Here is a 15233-nt window from a genome sequence, read left to right on the forward strand (position 1 = left end):
TAAATTACGGTGGTGGTGGGGTAAGCTGGGGATGACCTAGCTGGAGGCTCCTACCCTGTGCTGAGCTCAGCTGCTAGTTCCGGCTGGATTGGGGAAGGATGGGACTTCCTCTTCCCTTGCACAGGGCAGCTGGGCTGGGGCTGGGTCAGACCTACCCCCAGAAACCTCCCCTGGCTGCAGAAAGCTCTGCCACCTCCCCTCCACTGTCTGCCCCCATCGTTCCTCAGCCATGGGGGAGAGGTCACTGTACAGGAGCTGCTCCCCCATCCACCCAACCCCCATGCATCCAGCCCATATCCAGATCCTCCCCACTGAGCCCCTCTACACCTAAATCCCCACCCCACTGAGCCTCATCCCCTGCAGCCGGAGCCCACCCAGACCAGCCCCCGCTGAGCCCCCTGCACTTGACCCCCAACCCCAATGAGCCTCCCCTGCACCTGGCTCCCCTACTAAGCTCCCCCACACCCAGCCCCCCCCGCTGAGCCCTATCTCCCCCAAATCCAGACCCCCCCCCGCTGAGCCCCAACCACCTTCACCTGGACCTTGCTACAGAGTCCCATGCCCCTGCACCCGGAACTGCCCAACAAGCCCATGTGCATCTGGACCCCCCCACACCCAGACCCCCTCCAGGCCACCCACAGCCAGATTTCCCCATACAGAACCCTCTCATCTGGCTTCCCTCACACTAAGCCCTTCTGCACTTGGATCCGGGCTGAGCCTGCCTGCCTGCCTACACCTGGATCGAGGGGCAGGGGTGGGTGTGCATATGAGACTCTGTTCCTTTTACTTGCTATCTTGGTGCACCTGGCGTGGAGGGGCAGGGCCCTGGGGTGTTTCTGGGACAGACCTGGCCCTTGCGCTTTATCAGCATTGGGTGCAGCCTCACCACCAATTCTGTATTCGGGGCGACTACAGGGTGATCTCTCACCCCACTGCAATGCTGAAGCCTCCACATTTATTTATGGACAAATAAAATATGCAGAATTTTAAAATATTGTGTGCAGATTTTTTTTTTTTTTTGGCACAGAATTCCCTCAGGCGTAGTGTGTGTGTTTGACTCCCAAACAGGGATGACTCGTGTCTGGTCAAAAAGGGACCCTGGCAGCTCCAGTCAGCACTGCTGACCAGGCTGTTAAAAGTCTGATTGCTGGTTGGGGGATGAGGCGGGGGCCTGCAGCAGCTCTCTCTGTGGAGCTCAGGAGCAGTATGAGCCCCGGCGGGCAAGGGGTGGATCCCAGCGGAGGGCTGGGAAAGACAGTAGCTGCCGTGGTGGCCCCCTCGCTGCCGCGATGAATGCTCCCTGGCCAGCAGGCGCAGAAAGAGGAGCCAGCCCGGCTCCCCACAGATTACATGAAGCTGGTGCGAGGGCAAGGGGCCAGGGCGAGCTGCCAGTGGCTGTCCTGTAGCCTGCTCCTGGGGGCTGCTGCTCCAGCCTTGTCTCGGGACCATGCAACCAGCAGCTAAGGGTCTGTGGACTTGTCAGTCTCCTCCCCAATGCATGGAAGCATGGGGCTAAAGTTGGGCTGCTCTCCCTGCGAATGGATCCAAGCAGAGTCACGCAGCAGCTGGGTGTGGAGACCCCAACCAATGGCCAGACTGGGGGGACAAAGGAGAGGGGCTGGGGACCACTGCAAATGGTGGGGGGGATGAGGAGGGGACCTGCAGCAGAGTTCTCCCTCGAGCTGCTGTGATTTGGGCTACACTGGGGTTGGGGGGCGCAGCAGGCCAGGGACAGCAGTGGAGTATGTATGTGTGGCACTTGTGGGGAAGTTGCTCCCCCTCCTGCCCACATTCCAGAGAACAGGATTAACTTTTGTCCTTGGTGCACTGTCCAAGCCAGTGTCCAGGATTCATGGCAGATAGAGCAGCCTCTGAGCTCTGGGAAATGCCAGGGCAGTGCTGGTGTGGCTGCTATTTAAGGCCCCCCCCCAAAGCCACCCCAGCCAGAGCCGCCCAGAGCCTGCACCCCAATCCCCCTCCCATGCCCCTGCCCCAGCCTGAAACCCCCTCCCACCCTCGGCCCCAGCCTGGAGCCCACGCCTGCACCCCAAACCCCTCATCCCTAGCCCCACTCCAGAACCTGCACCCCCAGCTGGATCCCTCATCTCCTCCCACACCCCCAACCCCCTGCCACAGCCTGAAGCCTCCTCCCACACTCCAAACCCCTTAGCCCCAGCTCAGACCCCCCTCACCTCCTGGGCCCCAAACCCCTCATCCCCAGATCCCGCACCCTCAGTCAGAGCCCTCACCTCCCCCTGCCCCAGCCTGGTGAAAGTGAGTGAGGGGGGATGAGAGCAAGCAATGGAGGGAGGGGGAATGGTGTGATCGGGGGCAGGGCCTTGGAGAATGGGCGGGACCTTGGGGCAAGGGTGTTCGGTTTTCTGCAGTTAGAAAGTTGGCAACCCTACTCCCAAATCTAGGATTGCACGGCCCAGAAGAGCTGGTAAATACCTGGATGTGGGACTGGAAGCATCCAATCCAAATATGAACAGGCCCAGGCCAGCTCCATGCAGGATCCTGACCCTATGCTGTTTTGGCTGCTGGCTGGTGGAATTCTCAGCTCTATTTTCAGGCTCATGTTTATCAAAGCTCCCACTAGGTATGGAGAGAAAAGGAACAGGAATGCAGCCAGTTCTAGCGTGCTGCAGAGAATGGCAAAAAACCAATGGGAGGAGATGCTGAGCTGGGTTGTCAATACAGCTGGGTTCTGTTCTAAGAGGAAAAAGAGGGGAGGGGTTGCTATGGCTGAGTTTTTCAGATGATTAGCAATATAGGGCTTATGAAACATGGAGGGGTAGTCCTGAGTCCACCCTTTGGTGTGATTTAGTAGTTAGAACAGGCGGGAAGCCAGGAGGCAGGACTCCTGGGTTCTAGTCTCAGCTGTTTATGGGGCATGGGCTCTTACATGATAACTAAGAGGGTAAGTTAGGACTCCTTTAGTTGTTCTGCCACACACTTTGTGTATGACCTCAAGCAAATCACTTCAGCTTTGTGCCTCAGTTTCCCCATGTGTAAAATTGGGCTAATCTTATTTTCTCCCACCCAATAGACCAAATCCAAGCTCAGTTATGCCACTGTAAATGTGGAGTAACTCAACTCAACTTAATGGAGTTACTCCAAGTTTACACATCAGTAATTGAGCAGAAAAACTGGCCCTTAGTCTATCATGTCTATTTAGATTATGAATGCATTCCTCCCCTACACATACGTATGCACGCCGTAGAACAAAGGTTCTCAAACTTCATTGCATCACAACCCCCTCCTAACAACAAAAATTACTACATGACCCCACTAGGGGGAGACTGAAGCCTGAGCCCCCCCAAGTTCTGTGGCCCTGAGCGGGGGGTGGGGGAGAGCCAAAGACCAAGGGCTTCAGGTCCACGCAGGGGCTATAACCTGAGCCCAACCAGCCCTGGTGACTTCCGCTTTGGGTCCTGACCCACAGTTTGAGAACCAGTGCCCTAGAACAAGAAGGGAGCATATGGACGCCCGGTGAATGCGCTGTTAGGGGAGGCTAGCCCCTAGCCCCTCCACCTCTGCGCAAGGTCCTGCCCCCCGCTTCCCTGCTGGATCCCAGAACACACGGCCAGGGCTGCTGGCCCCCGGTGCATGCCCCTAGCACTCGGTGGGTGGGCGATGCAGCCGGAGCACCCTCCAGTCCCAGGCAGGTGGTGTGGTGGGAGCACCCCCACCTCCAGGGTGCTGGATGGGGAGCACGCTCCCAGCCCCGGGCCTTATGTGCATGGGCCCCAGCCTCTCAGCCACAGAAGAGCAGGAGGGGAACTGAGGCAGGCAGGAGGGAGCATGGGGGCGGGGCAGAGTGTGGGTGGAGCCATGCCAGGCTGTTTGGGGAGGCACAGCCTTCCCCTGCCTATGCTACCCACTGCCTATGAGGGAGAGCCAAATCACAGAACCCCCTAGTAGTAATCTAGGAAGGCAGGGATGACCAGGGTATGAAGTGATGCAGCTGTGGAATCACAGCACCCCCAGAGTCTGTCTAGGGAGAAGCAACATGAGTGGGTAGGGAGGGGAGTAACGCATGCAGCACAGCACTCCCTGGTATGAGGTTTGACAGATTGAGCACTGCCAAGGTAGTGAGGGTGGCACCTGCAGCTTCACAATGCCCCCTTGTGGTGACAGGGCACAGCCAGGATATGGTGGCATGCCCAGCTACATAATGCCCCTTCGCAACCATGCTGGTGAGACAAGGCATGACCAGGGTACAAAGGAAGCTTATTGCCATTTTTTCCTGTTCCTCAGTGCAGGCAGCTCTGGAGGCTTCAAATACTTCAGCTAGTGCATGGGATACAGCATGTACCAACCTCCCTTGAATAGCCTCCTTCATTACTCAGTCACCCTCCGGCATGATAGTTGACTCTATTCCCATATGACTTCCCCTCCTAAACTGGGGGAAGGTGCCCTGGATATGAGGGGAGGGGGTAAAACCTTCAATTAGGGAGGCAGTGGGGCCCTAAAGGGTTTGAGGGGAGGATTTCCCATGGGGTTGTCATTGCTCTCTGCCCTCTATTCCACTGTATTTCCATACCTTAACACATTTGGATATCTTTTAATGTCAAAGCTTAACTCAGAATTTCACAGGTTTATGATGTTTGGTTTGGGAATAATTGCCACATCTCTGTAATAGATTTCAGCCTCCATGACTGATACAAATTAATAATAATAGGTATTACAGTAGCACCCCTAGTCACATGTGCTAGACCCTTCACAAACAGAACAAAAACCAGCCCCTACCCAAAGAGCTTATAATTTATATACTCTCACCCGTAACTCCATCTTTACACTGTATTTGTCTGCAAATAGAATATGAATTTTAAATATTGTATGTTTAAATATATTAAATACTTATCAGTTACATTTTCAGCCACTGTAGAAGCATTAACTATTTAATATAATCCTAACCTATGTAGTTAGAGTTAATTAACATATGTTTGTAAAGTGTTTTGAGATACCTGAGTGCAAAGAAGAGAAGACCCATGTCTTTTTCTTGGAGAAGCAAGAAACACAAACAATATTTCAAAATAGTAGGGGAAATAAACTAAGAACATATGGAGGAAAATACAATCCTCATCCTTGCATTTTATGGCAGAACTCTGAATAGTCAACACACAGCATCTGTCCTCACTGCTGCTTGTTTTAGTACGTTATGTCCTGTACAATACTGCAAGCAAAGTACATGTACATTAAGCGAGAAGAGGACATTATCCAAAACAGCTATTGCACTAGATGAAACAATCATAGAACGTTCTCTTGTCACTCTCTTTTCCAGGGCAAACCCGTGTTTTGTTTATACAGTCAGCAGGCAACTGCAACCAGTATATTTCATAGCTACTTATTCCTCCTTGTTGGTTCTCTTATTTGCTTCCCGAAATAGCTTTGCTTGCCTAATATTGTACTTAGTCCCTCAGCCTCTGAGTCACATTGATTCCTGAACACTAACAAGGGTAATAGTATACTCCCACCATTGCCCCATTCTGGGTGGTAAAATGGTAGGAGCCATCCCCATAGGGCATGCCCTCAGTGCTCGTTGGGAAGGCTGAGGCCTCCTTCCTTTCCAGCCCAGTGCTTCCTTTCTTTCAATGGGCTGAGAGCCACCCAGGATGAGAGAGGCCTCGATCCCCCCTTCACACACAAGCACAGAACGATGTGTGAGTACGCCCTCCTGCCACTCCAGCAGAGTGTTCTGTGTACGGGAGCCTTGACATACGACCTCTCAGTTTGTGCTCTCCTCTTCCATTACGGTGGAGCAGACCAAGCCGAGGACTATGAGGTGCCTTGTCTGTGAGGAGATCCTTTCAGGAACTACAGAGGGAAGCTCTGGCGTAATTGCTCCCTGCCCGTGAACTGTCACTTTTCCAAAGTGATAGAGATTCTTCTAGCATCATACAGACCTTCTACCAGCTGGACTGGTAAAACCATTTGGACAAAATTCTACTAATGTCAAGGGAAAAGAGCAACACTAGAACCCCAGGTGTTCCAGCTCATCTGGATTTCTTAAAAGATGGCCGTGCAAAAACTCTTTGCTCTTGCAGAACCCCCGGCCCCCAAAACAGCATTCTGAGGATAATCTTCATATTCTAGTATTGTTGGTAACTAAGATTTAACTCTTTCTTCCAAAAGTCACAGAAAAGGTCTCTTTTTGTCTCAGCTTACAGTGCAATGGCCCTCAGGGCCCTGAAATAAACTTGTGAATAAAAAAAGCTGATCATAAGAAACAGCATCTTCTTTTGTCTCAAAGCAGAAGAAAGCTACAAATTTTGACTCCTATAGAAAACATTTAACTTTCCCCCCAGTTCTGCTGAACACAGCAAGTACATAACAGATGGAGTTCAGATCAGCTATTAGATTTCCAGAAATATAAATCAGAGGCTTGATTTCAGGATTACTTTACAGCCTGCATGCATTGTATACTGTAACAAAGTATCTGCTGAACAAATTGAACAGCTAGGAATTTAATATACAGGTATAAAATTGTCAGATTTTTGAAAGGAACAGTTTGGATGTAACTAAAAAGAATTACACAATAATTTCCTGGTATAAAGTTATGTAAACTAATACAAGAGGGGTTTTTTTTTTGTAAAAAAAGCTGACACAGAAGCAGCTGTGGGAGCTTTGGGAACAAATTGCGAGCTTTGTACTTGTGTTTGTGTGTACTGCAAGTTCTGTTTTGCATTAAAATGGACACAATCAGACAATTGAGGGTGACTTTCTGAGGCATGACTTACTCAATACTTCATCCTTTAACCTAAATTGTGCAGCACTGTATCACTAAGAAGAATCAGTACTTGTTCTACTCGCTCAATATATGCAAAAACTATGAATGCGTCAAGAATGCCAGACTTACAATCCATAGTGTCTAAGCCCTTTCACTTTCTGTGAGTGGATGGACAGAGTCACGGTCTATTGAAGAATTTAAAAATAGTACCTGAGCCACACAGGATTCTGCAATAGCACAGCAAGGGTAGAGCCTACAATTGAATGTATAAAGAAAAAAGGGCTGTACTAGCATTCTAAAAAGACAGGAGCAGCCATGCAATATACAATATCTTGTTTGGCCATGGTTTTTACAATTACATTGCCAAGTGTCGTACAGTAGCTGTGTATTGCAGTGTGCAGAACCCCTACCTGATTTCCAGCAAACAAGGCATGTACCTACCTACTCAGACATCAAGGAGTGGAGTAATAAAGTAGAACTGGGATCTGAAAACCCAATTAAGTACTCGGGTAAGACAGGAAGCACTATAAAAAGTTAGCAGATTTTACATCAGTGCTATTATCCTGACCTGTAAACTCAGAAAATCAATGGTACTGTATATGACTCCTTAACCATTTAATAACTCTTTTTATATTATTAAACCTTTAGTTTTTAGGTGCTAAAGGATTGGATACAAGCGTAGTTTTGGGGTAAGATCTGAGTTATATCTTGACCTGGGGAAGTGGCTGATCCTCTGGGATTGGAAGAACTTTATAGATGAGGAATGTGTTTTTCAGTAACCTTTCATCATAACGTCCAGGTGCCTTGGTGGTCTGGATTGCCTAAGGGGACTGTGTTTTGGCTTCATGTTAACCAGTGTTGTGCTATAGAAGCTCATGTTGTTACTGGTTTGGTAAGGCTAATTATAGAATAAGCCACCAGCTTTGGGGGTGTGACTGGCCTGTTTTATCAGTCCATTCTGAGTTTGGCATTCTCAGCTGTGACCCACACCAGGCACGCTCCACGTGCCCTGTTTTACAATTGTTATAATCTGCAAGGGAATAAGGGAAAGCTTAAATGATGCTCTATTTCTGTAACACATTGCTCTCGCTCATAAGCCCATTCCTACCCCTCACTTTCTTGCTTCTCCAAGAAATAAAAAATCAAGACACAATGGCCATTGTTTTGTAGGCTGCATAGTGTTTCTGGTTTGTCTTTGCAGAGCCTGCAGGAGGAGCACAACAAATGGGTTTGCTAGAACTGCCCTGCGTCCTGGTGGCATTGATAAAACTGGCACATAAACAAAAGAAGAAGAACCGGAGACATGTTCACTTGAATTTCATTTTAAGAAAAGTGGTTGCTAAAGGGCAAGAGGGCAAAATAGAAGAGCAAGGTTTTGGCTGGGGTTTTTTGGGCCAACTTTTCAAATACATGGTGGGCTCAATTGAAAAGTTTCCTTTTACCAGGTTTTCCACTCAGCATGAGCGTAATGGTTTTAGTGATATTGCTGTTGTAGAGAAGGAATATTGCACAAACTAGCAATATTTTATTCCAAATGTGGAAAAGAAAACCATTTATGTTCACTCACAGTAGAGCAGTCATGTCTTCAAAATAGACATGTAAATATGCATTCAAAGAAGCAACTGCACTCCTAATATTGTAGTTTTTGTCTGTGTGCCAAACTACTTGCTGTGCTTTTGAACCTTTGTTTTGAAAAGGGGAAGGCAGTCATTGCAACACCTCTTCCATGCCCCTTCCCCACCATCTGGCGCTGGGCAGAAGCACTGGGAGGCTAGTGCTGCATCCTCTCCCTCAGGGCATTCCTCTGGCCCTGAGGGACGTTCAAGGAGAGAATGTGGCTGGCCTTTGTGCAGAGGTGCCAGGCAGAGGGAGTCTTGCACCCATTCTCACTCTTGCAGGGACAAGCTGCCATTGAAGCCGGTTACTCATATGGCAATATAAAGCTTTTAATATGATGGGCAGTCTTTGGTATCTGTATATTTATACCTGCTGGCTGTAAAGGAGTTCACTGAAATGAGAGCTATGAGTGTGATGGTCCATCAAGGTGTGGCACTCTGTGGAAAAGCTGAGGTGACTGAAGGAAATGGTGAATCTCTCATCCATTGAAAAAGGCAAGGACTAGGCTCAGTGAATATTTGTGTGTATGTTAAGGTATCTAGCTGCTATTCGCCTCAACTAATAGGTAGGGCTAAGGCTCAGGGGAAATGTGGGTGATTGCTGTAACTATTACCCTAACCTGAGATAGCTATACTAAATTGATAGAATGTTATTTAATACCTTTGCTTTCATTTATGTTTCTAGAGGCAAGCTAAGCTACCCCAGACTAACAGGCCACAGTTTTGTTAAAATTCATGAGCGAAACAACATTGGATAGTGCTTGGATGGGAGACTTCCATAGAATGACTGGATGCTCCAGGCAGGGAGGTATTGATTTAACAGGTGGCATGCATCCCTCTGAGTCAGTACTCAAGCTCTGAATGCTAGCTGTACTCCTTGAGATGCTTTCCTTCGCTGTGGTCATTAATATAGCCCAGGATATTTTTTGCAAGAATTAGAGGTGCATTTTCCTGGACAAAATTTACTGCAGGAAATTACATACAGCTAGCCTAAGATTTCCACTCTCATTCATTTGGTTACAATATTCTTTTCTTCTTGCCCTAACGTATGCAGTGTATTACTGTGTGCTCTTCAAAAACTGTCATGTTTTATCCCAGAGTTGGCTGCATTTGAATGGTGGGGGAAGTGATGGATTTATTTAATTACTTACTTTTTTCTAAATATATAATCAAAGTGAAAATGCAAATTAAATTAAAGGTAGTTACAGAAAATAAAAGGTAAGGTGTTTAGAGAATAAAAGAGTATTAACAGTATTAAATCTATTCAATCACTGCCATCTGCTGGCAAGATGTGTTTCTTACAGCTGGATCAGCACAATTCTAAGTGACTAATGGATTGAGGAATATCATTATTGACCATTTAAAAATAAAGAGAGACAGTTTCAGATGTTTAGTCTGCACCTGGTACCAGTTCTAGCTGTAATTATTTTAGTTGATGAAATTTATGGGTATTATTTTTGGTTCCTAGTTTAAAAAAAATCTTCACTTGGTATATTTCTCGGTATATTTAGAGTTTATCTACACACTGGTTCTTTTCAGTTTCTTTAAGTAAGCTATGAAGGGGGATGAGTGAGTGGGACCAGAATACAACTAAGTACAAAGATGCAAATGATTAAAACAGATGGTAACTGACATGATATTGAATACTTTATATAAATCATAATCTTAGAGATTATACTTTTCCATCAATGTAATAAATACACTTCTCCGAGAGGTGGTAACTAAGTGCAAGGAAGAATTCCTCCCGCAACCTATCGGCATGAACAGTGGGGGTTAGGTTGACCTAACTATGTCTCTCAGGGTACAAAATTTTGGCCCAGAGCAATGCAGATAGGTCAACCTAAGTTTTAGGTGTAGACCAGCCCTGAGTAAGGGAATCACAATCTGGCTCAAAATAAACAGTAATTTGAAAAATACATATTCTCTACCTTGTATCAGTAATGGTTAGAAAACAGTAAATGAAAATAATTATATCATGGTCAAATATATTTTTAAAAAGATTCTTATTACAACCAAACCTTTTACAAACCTTTTACAAAAGAATACCTTTAATTTCAGTTTAATAATATATTCATTTAGGTCACAAAATGTTGTATTCATACACTGCAGGCTTTTATAGCAAAGCTAAAAAACAATAAAATACTATTAATCGGGATCTTTCTTCACTTTTAAAAATGTTTTAAAAAAGAAATTGGAGAAGGTTGGTCCTCCCCAACTTTGTCACATTAGGCCATGCTCTCAGAAGGACCGAGAGCATGTGGAATTATAGCACTTGCTTGGTGATGGGATTTATACTCAAATCTGACTTGTTCTTGATTTACATCCAATTTACATGCACATGTGGATTACCGCACATGGAGATTCTAAATTGTCTGTGCAAAAGTGAGTGCTCAAAAATCAAACAGAGGCCACTTCTGGACAATGTGGCCATGCAGAAAAACAGATGCTGAGATATCTAACTTTTCAAACCAACCAATTTACATACTGGTCCCACTTGGATAAAGATAAATGGCCTTCGTTTTCAAAAGCAACTTGTAGTTTTGAGTGTCTTTAAATATCAGGTACCTTTACAATATCTTCCATTGGACACCTCAAAACTAAGGCATTGAAAAATCACTAGTCACTTTTGAAAATGTAGGCCATTTATCCTTAATTTAGTAAAAAGAAACAAATTATCTTACATTAGATTTATAGTACCTATAAATATTTCACAATGGAAACCAAACTTCTATAACCCATTTCTATGTTTGAAACATTGGCACTGTTTAACCAATTTCTTTTTCAAAGGACAAAAATACCATCTAACCTAACTTTTAAAATACCCAGTTAATTCCATGGTAAAATACATATGTTCTGAAAAGACATAGAAATAAATATATCAAGCCTTAAACATTATTCTTCAGTACCTTTACATACCCATATTTCGTGTAATAATAAAATGTGCATCAATTTACGTGCATGACAATACATTAATTTTGGGAACTAGTTATCTTCTAAGAATAGTCTACATATATTTGGAAGGTGTAAACACCAAGAATTATTTAGGACTGAATACAGGGCTCAAAATTAATATTGGAGTATGGGGCTGTAATTAAGAAACGGAATGAAAATTTAGGCTACATATCAGGATAAACTTGGAATATTTAAAATGAGACTGGAGAAAAGTGTATAATAGGAAACAATGAGGGGAATTCTATGATTTGTTATCTTTATACAGTGCCAGAGATAGTTTGGGGCATTGCAAACAAACAGAAAGATAAAGACTTCTTCCTGAAGGGTTTACAGTCTAATGCAAGATGAAAGCTATAATGGTAGCACAGACACTAACATTATGGGAAGGGCAAAGGTAATGAAATTGAGGCAGATGCATCTCTTGGGATAAAGGGATTAGGGGTGGGGGTGCTCTGATTCCTGCAGAGTGAGAAGTGAAAAACTGGTTGCATTTCAAATACCTTTTGAGTTCCCTTTTTATGCAATGTCCTTATTATAAAATATTAAGAGTGCTGGTGCCTACAATTCAAGGAAGATAGTGATAAATTGAAGAGGGTTCAGAGAAGAGCCATGAGAATGATTTAAGGATAGAAAACATGCCTTCTAGCTCAATCTATTTAGTTTAACAAAGAGAAGGTTAAGAGGTGACTCGATTAAGTATCTAGATGGGGAACAAATATTTAATAATGGGCTTGTCAATCCAGCAGAGGAAGGTGTAAAACAATGTAATGACTGGAAGTTAAAGATAGACAAATTCAGAATGGAAATAAGATGTCATTTTTTGACAGAGGGAGTAATTACCATTGGAACACTTTACCAATGGTCATGGTGGATCCTCTAATCAGTGACAATTTTTAAATCAAGACTGGATCTCTGTAAAAGGTATGGTCTAGGAATTTTGGGGAAGTTGTATGGCCTGTGTTGGAGCTCTGACTAGATGATCACAATGGTCCCTTCTGGCCTTGGAATCTGTGGAAGTTGGATGGATGGGTGTTGTGGAAGAGGAGATATTTGAAAGAGGGGGTGGTGACTGTTTGGCATACAACATAGGGAATCTGTTAAAAGACATAATCCATAAAAGACATCGGAGGAAGAGGACAAAGGTAAGACAGAAAAGGAGATGCTTCCATTGGCCAACCAATGCTCTCTCAGCTAATGCAGGCACAGACAATAAGTTTAATACTGAGCAACATTAACTGAGGCATTGTTACCCCCTCTTCTAGAAGGGAGTATGGCCGAAGAACTCCTCCTGCATACATGGCTATGCCCCTAGACAAGCTGGGGGAGTCCTGAATAGAAAGAGGTTTGTGGGGGGGAAGGGGGGAGAGAGGAGAATTCAGAGAGGAATGGATGCTTCCTTGCCACATGGCAGGGATTCACAAATTCTGTTTCCTCTCTACTTGCATTACTGCAGAGGAGTGTAGGGCTTTTTACTTTGAGGGGATTTCAGTGGTCTAGGTAGAGTACATTAGGATATAAACTAAGACTTAAACTGTCACTGGGAGAAAAAGCTTTATCAAAGCTTAGGAACTTCTGCGCAATTTTTAGGGTAAATACCAATAGTGAGAAAATTAGTAGCAAGGCTTTTATGCTGGCTCTACATTCAAATATAGGCATGAGAGGAAGAGAGATGAAAGAGAGAATATAGAATTTGCAATACACACCCCTCCCTCCAAAGACAAGAAGGCTGTATGTAAAATAAAATAAACTTAATTTAGTAGAATTCTAAAGATCTATTGTGCTGTCTTTGCTGCACACAGTGTAGCAATGTCTGCTTTTTAAAAGATATTTAAGGGCCGAAAATTGCACTGAAAGCAAGTAAAGGCATCTATTACAAAGGGCTTTGCTTTGAACTTTGACAACATAAAGAGCGTCAGCAGTACCAAACTGAAGTCATGATGTTTTCTAAAGCTAAAACTTTTGGCTTTCATTTTCAGAAGGGGGCTTGCAGCAGACCAAAATGTGCATAAGGTCCATAGTATCCACATTGTTAATGTGAAATGTCATAATAGTAGTTACGTAGTCTGAGCTCAACAGCAGAAAATCCTGGTCGCTCATCAATCCTGTAAGAGGAAGAGAGATATAACTGTACAGTAATTGGAAACCTGTGAAAGGAATGGTCTTTGGACCACTGCTCCATCTCCTTATAGCTCCAGACTTTGCTGAAGGTTCATGTAAATGGCCAAGATTATTTTATTAGAATTACCACCAGAGAGAACACCAAATGGTGATTGTCACACTAAAATACATCCAGATCAACTAACCCATCATATAGACAATGCAATATATTACCCATTACTATATGTAGCCAGAGTCAGTGATACACCTGTGCGTGAAAGGCTAAAACTGCTCCCCTTTACCATCTACCTCATTTATTTCAGATGTAAGGTTTGGAAGATAGTCCATACAGTGCACCATCTGACTCATAATGAGAGCTATGACCACAGCCTTGGAGTTGCTTCTGATCATCTTTGAGAATGGTCCTGGATATGTGGCTAGAATGCGTTTCTTTTACCCACTATTAATTCAGGCAATTGATTAAATTGAGAACAAGTCCTTGTGAAATTTTCATTATACATGGATCCATTTACTTCATATGGCCATAGAATTCCTTTTCAAGCACAGGTGCACTGTCCTTAGCATTTTCTCCAGTACATTTATTTCACGGATATAATAATCAGCTTTCTCATAATATATTTATTCAATTACGTCATAATTAAGTGTTTAAGACTTTGCAATTAATCTTGACAGAAGTGATTCTGATGTGATCAACAACTGTTTATGGCATTCATTGAATTAAACAGAGAAGAAAGTCAGGCTTATTATAAGAAAGAATCTATATTTCTGTGAAGCGCATTATGTTTGTTGTTATTTCTAGAAGCACTGTGCTCACGAGGACTGTGTTCCTGCCATGACATACCATCCACCAAATTCTGCTTTCAGTTATTTACTGATGTAAATTGAAAGGAACTTCTCCCATTTTATGCCAATGTAACTGAAAGCAGAGTTTGGCCCATTGCTTTCATTTGTAGAAGACTGTATCTTTTTGAAATGTACCTGTGATGATACAATATTATTTTTGTATTGTCTTGTGGGAACACTGACTTTGTAGTAGTTGTTTAGGAACCCGTCTTCTCACCATGGCTGATTTTGAAGCGTTAAAAGCATAAATTTAAATAATTTGAGTTTGAATTTGAAGTCACCAAAAGACTGCATAGCCATTGTAGTCCACACACAGTCCAATATTTATTTTATAGGAGGTAGACAAAATATGGGGAGGAAAAAATCAAAATTTTGAAATATTTTGCAAGTTGTTCCCATTTCACAGAGTTCTAAATGAAGAACTTTTTAAAAAACTTTTTTCCAAAGTAAAAATATTTCAAATGTCAAATTTTTGAATATTTATCACACAGTGCAATAAAAGGAATGTCCAGGTTAGGGTGAGTTTTGTGCTTTAAATTTTCCAAATTTCTTCAACTTTGGAAAAACTATAGAGTGGAAAAATGAAACTAACTCAGCCATTCTGTAACTTTTCAAAACTTCAATCTTAAAAAAGTTAGTTTTTTTCCCTTTTGCCTCTTAATAACTTTTCCAAAGTTGAGGGTATTTTGAAAAGATAGAGGAGGGGAAATAAAATATAGAAAAAAAATCTAGACATCGGTCATTCTATTGCATTCAGGTGGCGGGTGGGGGGAGGGGAGGTGGGAAAATATCTGATAGTTGGACATTTTATTCCATTTCAATTTTTGAAAACAAGAAAAAAAATCTCTGTTAAAAATATCATCAAAAGTGACATTTGCCTGTGAACAATTTTGATTTTGATGAAACCCTATTTTTTGGCCAGAACATTTTTAGGCCTTATTCTTGTTTAAGCAGTGTGGAAAATATCACAT

At 43.7% G+C, this 15233-nt stretch overlaps 1 protein-coding gene across 4 annotated transcripts in view; it reads right to left on the reverse strand.

Annotated features, from left to right (window-relative positions):
• Positions 1-10377: 10377 nt before the first annotated feature.
• SYK (spleen associated tyrosine kinase) overlaps positions 10378-15233 on the reverse strand; it is a 76542-nt gene continuing 71686 nt past the window's right edge. For 3 of the 4 annotated variants that reach the window (XM_042854591.2, XM_005307653.5, XM_065550384.1), the window contains one exon: positions 12315-13403. In XM_042854591.2, the coding sequence (XP_042710525.1) occupies positions 13331-13403 (73 nt within the window). In that variant the 3' untranslated portion in view covers positions 12315-13330. Of the gene's footprint in view, positions 13404-15233 lie in introns of all 4 variants that reach the window. The other variant, XM_008163191.4, reaches the window with a different exon arrangement.

This window comes from Chrysemys picta, chromosome 6 (assembly GCF_011386835.1).
Source record: "Chrysemys picta bellii isolate R12L10 chromosome 6, ASM1138683v2, whole genome shotgun sequence".
Lineage (NCBI taxonomy): Eukaryota > Metazoa > Chordata > Testudines > Emydidae > Chrysemys > Chrysemys picta.